This window comes from Myotis lucifugus, unplaced genomic scaffold, assembly GCF_000147115.1.
Source record: "Myotis lucifugus unplaced genomic scaffold, Myoluc2.0 scaffold_1, whole genome shotgun sequence".
NCBI classification, from domain to species: domain Eukaryota; kingdom Metazoa; phylum Chordata; class Mammalia; order Chiroptera; family Vespertilionidae; genus Myotis; species Myotis lucifugus.
The window spans coordinates 38,945,954-38,951,991 of record NW_005871049.1 but is presented as its reverse complement, the minus strand read 5'-3'; the positions used below and the strand labels follow the sequence as shown (position 1 = coordinate 38,951,991).

General features: G+C 38.3%; 1 protein-coding gene across 1 annotated transcript in view; it reads left to right on the top strand.

Annotated features, from left to right (window-relative positions):
• The window catches only part of ESCO2 (establishment of sister chromatid cohesion N-acetyltransferase 2), a 25,521-nt gene extending 21,945 nt beyond the window's left edge, over nucleotides 1-3,576 (top strand). Inside the window, exon 11 of the mRNA XM_014457030.2 lies at nucleotides 2,142-3,576. Within this exon, the coding sequence (XP_014312516.1) occupies nucleotides 2,142-2,274 (133 nt within the window). The 3' untranslated portion in view covers nucleotides 2,275-3,576. The remainder of the gene's footprint in view (nucleotides 1-2,141) is intronic.
• Nucleotides 3,577-6,038: the final 2,462 nt, after the last annotated feature.

Genomic DNA, 6,038 nt, shown 5'->3' with positions numbered 1-6,038 from the left:
ATAGGAAAATTCGTTGGTGGCAAGCAGGCCACTGGGGGGGCAGTTGGGGACGAATAGGCCACTGGGGGTGGGGGGCAGTTGGGGGTGATCAGATCAGCAAGGGGGGGCAGTTGGGGGTGAGCAGGCCAGCGGGGGGGGGCAGTTGGGGGCAAGCAGGCTGGCAGGCAGAGTTGTTAGGGGCGATCAGGTAGGCGAGCGGTTAGGAGCCAGTGGTCCCAGATTGCGAGAAGGATGTCCAACTGCTGGTTTAGGGATCGGGCCTAAACGGGTAGTCGGACATCCCCCGAGGGGTCCCAGATTGGAGAGGGTGCAGGCCAGGTTGAGGGACATCCCCTCCCCCCCCCTGCACAAATTTCATGCACCGGGCCACTAGTATGTTTAAATAATCACAAGAGTAGAAAATTATTCCTAGTTATTTTACATAAGAATCACCTGAGGCTCAGATGGGATTATATAGTACAAACTTACATCAATGAGCTAGTATAAGTACAGAGTAAGGATTCAAACCTACAGATGTAATATTTTTCCTATAGCTGATATCACTAATAAAGACAATAAGAACTTTTAATCAAACCAATATTTTGCTTTGGACATTTAGCAATAAACTTTGTATTCAGTTATATAGTAAAGATACGAAAAGCTTGTATCTTAACTTCTAATTGAATCTAATTCTTTAATTTTTTACTTTGAAGTAATTTTAAACTTACAAGAGTAGCAGTAGTTAAAAAGAGCCCCCATATGCCTTTGCCCAGATTCAAGTTTTAACATTTGCTTTACGTTCTTTGTACTTTAGTGTATATTTCTTAGGAACAAGGATATTCTCTTACATAAGCACAGTTCAATGATCAAATTCGGGATATTTAATATGGCTGTAATGCTTCTGTCTAAAGTATAGTTCATATTTCAGTCTTGTCATTTGTCTCAAGTGTCCTTTATAGCATTTTTCCCCCTGTGCAGGATCGAATATTGCACTTAAGTCATCATATCTCTTTAGTTCTCATTTTCTTTAACCTGGAACAGTTTAGGCTTTCTTTGTCTTTTATGACATTGAAGAATTTGAAGAGCACAGGCCAGTTACTTTATAAACTATCCCTCAATTTTGTTGAATTCTTTCAACCATTTCATCTTATATTACTTTTAATCCTAATTGCGCTCTGGATCAAGGAGATTCCAAGTAAAAATGTGGGATAGTTTTTGCCTTCTTTTTCCCCCCAAAAATTTTGGTTGCCTCCCAAAATAAACTTTGGGAGAGAGAGAGTTTTTGCCTTCTTAAAGCTCTGAGTGTGTGGTGTAGTTGAAAAGAATATAGTATTGGTTATTGGTGATGGATTTCTTTAATTATCTATGGTTTTAATTATGTTTTTTTTTTCATTAATCACCACCTGAGGATATTTTTTCTATTGATTTTTATTTTTTTTATTGATTTCCAAGAGGGATAGGGAGAGATAGAAACATCAGTGATGAGAATAATCATTGATTGGTTGCCTCCTGCATGCCCCGCATAGGGGGCCGAGCCCACAACCCGGACATGTGCCCTACCAGGAATCAAACGATGACCTCCTGGTTTCCTAGGTTGGCAATCAACCACTGGGCCACACTGGCCAGGCTCTATTGATTTTTAGAGAGAGTGGGAAGGGAAAGACAGAGAGAAACGTCAATGTGTGTCAATTGGCTGTCTCCCCCACGTGCCCTGACCCGGGCTGGGGACAGAGCTTGCAACCGAGGTATGTGCCCTTGACTGGAATTGAACCCACGACCCTTTAGTCCAGGGGGCCGACACTAGCCATTTAGCCAAACTGGCTAGAGCTATTGATGGCTTTTAATTAGCAATATTACCTCTTATTAGTTGCTCATTCCTATGCATCATCAGTCAGCTGGTTGGTTTTTAGGACTCCCTTTACCTCAGCAGAATTTCTTCTGGACCTCAGCTTTCTCTGTGAAATAGGCTTCCATCTCTAAAATCTAAAGCATTAAGTCATTTTATCACTTAAAATGTGGATTTTAATTGAGTATTTAGTTAGATTGAATTTTTATATTTGGATTGATAAAATAAAGTGTGCTAAAGTTTAATCAAAATTTTAATTTGGTTCCATTGTTAAATTGTCTTTTCCTCTTTTTTCTCTTTCTTTTTTTTTTTTTAGGAATCGCTTCATGTTTGGCTGTTTTCTCAGCACTAATGAAATAGCATTTTCTGACCCAACACCAGATGGCAAGTTATTTGCAGCCAAGTACTGCAACACCCCTAATTTCCTTGTATACAATTTTAATAGTTAAAACCAATTCCAACTATAGAATAATTATTATATGGGTGAGTTAAGACAGTTTCTTATCATATAATAACTACTTAGCAAATGTCAAAATAAAAATACTGAACCGCATGCACACACACACAACCTGGCTGTTTTATTCCTTATGAATTGAAAAGTCAGGGATAGATTTCTTGAAAATTATCTGGAGATTCAAAGAAAGGAAAAACCTTTGGATGATGTATACTGACACACTCTGAATCCTTAATTATGAAACTTTGTAGATATAACTGGAAAATTACTTGCCCCTTACATAGGATCACTGACATGTTTTCCATAGAAATGTGACCACTTACATTTTATTAAGCACTTTTGAACCAGGATTATCTCATGCTTAATCAGAAGCAAACAGGAAAATTTAAAGACAAATACTTTCCATGCTCAATTTTTAAAAGAAATTCCTGAATTCTGTACACAGAATTCTCACCTTATAGGTAGCAGCTTAGTTGAATATATTCAGAAAGTCTTTAAATTTCTAGTTTGTAATAGGGTAACATGGTAAAGAATAAGATTTTCATGTAGAACAGAATTCTATAGCTTAATGTTTCAATCTTTTTAAAAATCTTTACTCAAAAGAAATTCTCACCAGATTTCATTAAACTTAGTAATTGCACTACTGTCATTTAATTTTTGGTGTATGAATATGTTAATTGTGCTACTTATCTTTAGTGTACTTACTACTGCTAATTGAAATAATCAACAAAATGGATGCCCAATTGGGATTAGATGATTCATATTGTTACATTTAAAAATGTTTGCATGTCTAAAATACATCTTACTTGTTCTGAGATATATCTAACAAAATGTATAGTATCAGAACCAAGGTTAGTGAATAAATATATCTAGGTTGATGGGCCAGAGAACATGACATTATGTAGATACACCTAAATGTTTTAATCTCTCTAAAAATCAGTTTTCTAGTATAATTCTTGGGTACTTTGAAAAGCAAAGGATTATTCAGATTGTTGATTCTAAAAAACATTTAATTGCTATCTGGCAATAATACTCTAGGGAAGTAGTTTTCCAGGTTATAACTTTATGTAGAATATGTTCATTACATTCTTTTATTTGCCTGTAAATTAACATGGTTCCAAAATTTAAAGGCTTGGGTTCCAAAAAGAATGTGGAAGTGTTAAATGTGCGTAATTATGCAAACACCTTATTTTCTGCACTGCTGTTTTGTTTTAAATATTTTATTTAAAAATTTTTATTAACATTATTTGCTTGTTCAATGCTTTTATGATGCATCAATTAAAAAATTTTTTCAATATTTTGTCTATTCTCATATAATAGAATGTACTGATTTTCTTAAGTTATTTTTTGTGGCTATAAAAATAGTATATGTTCCCCTGGCCCAGTAGCTCAGTTGGTTAGAGCATTGCCTCAATATGCCAAGTTTGCGATTTTCCCCGGTCAGGGAACATACAAGAATCAACCAATGAACGCATAAATGAGTGGCACAACAAATTGATGTTTCTCTCTCCCCCTTCCTCTCTCTAAAATCAATAAGTAAAAAATTTTTAAGTACATGTTTTTACTTGTTTAAGTAAAAAATAACCCAATCATTGAAAATATATCTATCTACACAAAAACTGCACACAAATATTTATAGCAAGCTTATTCATAATTGTCAAAACTTAGAAGCAACCGAGATGTTCTTTAGTAGAACAAAGAGCTACATCCAGACAGTGGACTAAATTCGGCACTAAAAAGAAACCACAAAAAGGCATGGAGTAACCATAAGTGACTATTACCAAGTGAAAGAAGACAGTCTGAGGCTACGTTCTATATGATTCCAACTATATGACATTCTGGACAGGCAAAACTGTGGAGACAGTAAAAATATATGTGGTTGCCCTGGCCAGTTTGGCTCTGTAGAAAATCAAAATATATTTAAAAATATATATATCTATATGGCTGCCATGGGTTGGAGGAACATAGGATTTTTAGGCCAGTGAAAATATTGAAGTATACTGTTATATTGGTGGATAGATGCTTTTATACATTTGCCCAAGTTCAGAATGGATACCAAGAATGAACCCTAATTTGTCACTGTAGATTCATCAGTTTAAACAAATGTACCACTCTGGTTGGGGATGTTGATAATAGGGGAAGCTAGTCTTCCTCTTGCCCTCTTCAATTATTATATCATCTTCCTCAAATGTAACTACTTTTTTAAATCCTCACCCAAGAATTTGTTTTTATTGATTTTAGAGAGAGGAAGGGGGAGAGAGAGAAACATTGATTGGTTTTTTCCATTACATGTCCTGACCAGGAATCAAACCCGCAACCTTTTGGTATATGGGATTCTCCAACCAACTGAGCCACCCAGTCAGGGCATATAACTACCTTTGGATTACTAACTCTTTAGTCTCTTTTTGAATTTCATAGCAATTAAATCTTCATATATGTCAAAATACATTTATGTTATTACATTTAGGTGAATCTCACTTTTTTTACTATATATTATTCCACCCTACTTCACCCTACTTCGGGGCCGAGGCAGAGGCGGTTAGGGGTGATCCGGCCAGGAGGGGAGGGCAGATGGGGGCGAGTAGGCCAGCAGGGGGGACCAGTTGGGTGCAAGCAGGCCAGCAGGGGGGGCATTTGGGTGCAAGCAGGCCAGCAGGGGGGGCAGTTGGGGGCGAGCAGGCTGGCAGGCAGAGTGGTTAGGAGTGATCAGGCAGGCAGGCAGGTGAGCAGTTAGGAGCCAGCGGTCCCGCATTGCAAGAGGGATGTCCAACTGCCAGTTTGGGACATCCCCCAAGGGATCCCAGATTGGAGAGGGTGCAGGCCAGGCTGAGGGACAACCCCTCATGCACAAATTTCATGCACTAGGCCACTAGTACTAACAACTGGAGAAACTTCTAAACCTGGATTGGAGACTCGAAACAGGCGTGACCCTCCCAGCACCAAAATGATCACAGGCAAAACAAAAACTTTCCTTGAAATGTTTAAAGGCTGGACCCGGCCATGATGTTGAATTTACTGCCAGCTCTGAGTGATTTAAATGATTCAAGAATTGTTCTTTATCCATTAGATCATGTAATGAGTGGTAAGTCTGTAAGTACTGATGTGAAAGCAGGTAAAGAATTTTTGGGAACTCTAGGTAAGCTGATTGTGGAGGGAAATTACATGCCAGAACCTAAATTCAATACGGATGAAACCTCCTTATTCTGGAAAGGTCTTCCATCCAGAGGGCAAGATTCAAGGCTTTTAAGGACAGGGTAAGTCTTGCTTGGGGACAATGCTGTAGGCTACAAATGAAAACTCTGTGACCTGCAGTGAGAACCCCAGGGCTTTCAGCCTCTTTTCTAATATTTAAGACTATGAATCTTGATAAGCACATCTTTAGCCATACCCCACAAGTTTATATACATTTTTTTATTAAAAATATTTTCTAGCCCGGTCAGCGTCGCTCAGTGGTTGAGCGTCAACCTATGAACCCGAAGGTCACGGTTCGATTCCTGATCAGGGCACATGCCCGGGTTATGGGCTCAATCCCCAGTATGGGGCATGTAGGAGGCAGCCAATCAAGGATTCTCTCTCATCATTAATGTTTCTCTCTCCCTTACTCTCTGAAATCAATAAAAATATATTTTAAAAATATTTTCTAGAGACTGGGTTCTTAGGAACTAGTCATTCCTTCAGTACCAGTTCAGCTCTTAGGACTAGGCTTGGCTCTTTGGGGCTAGGCTCAACCCTTCAGGACTTGGCTAAGCCTTTGGGACT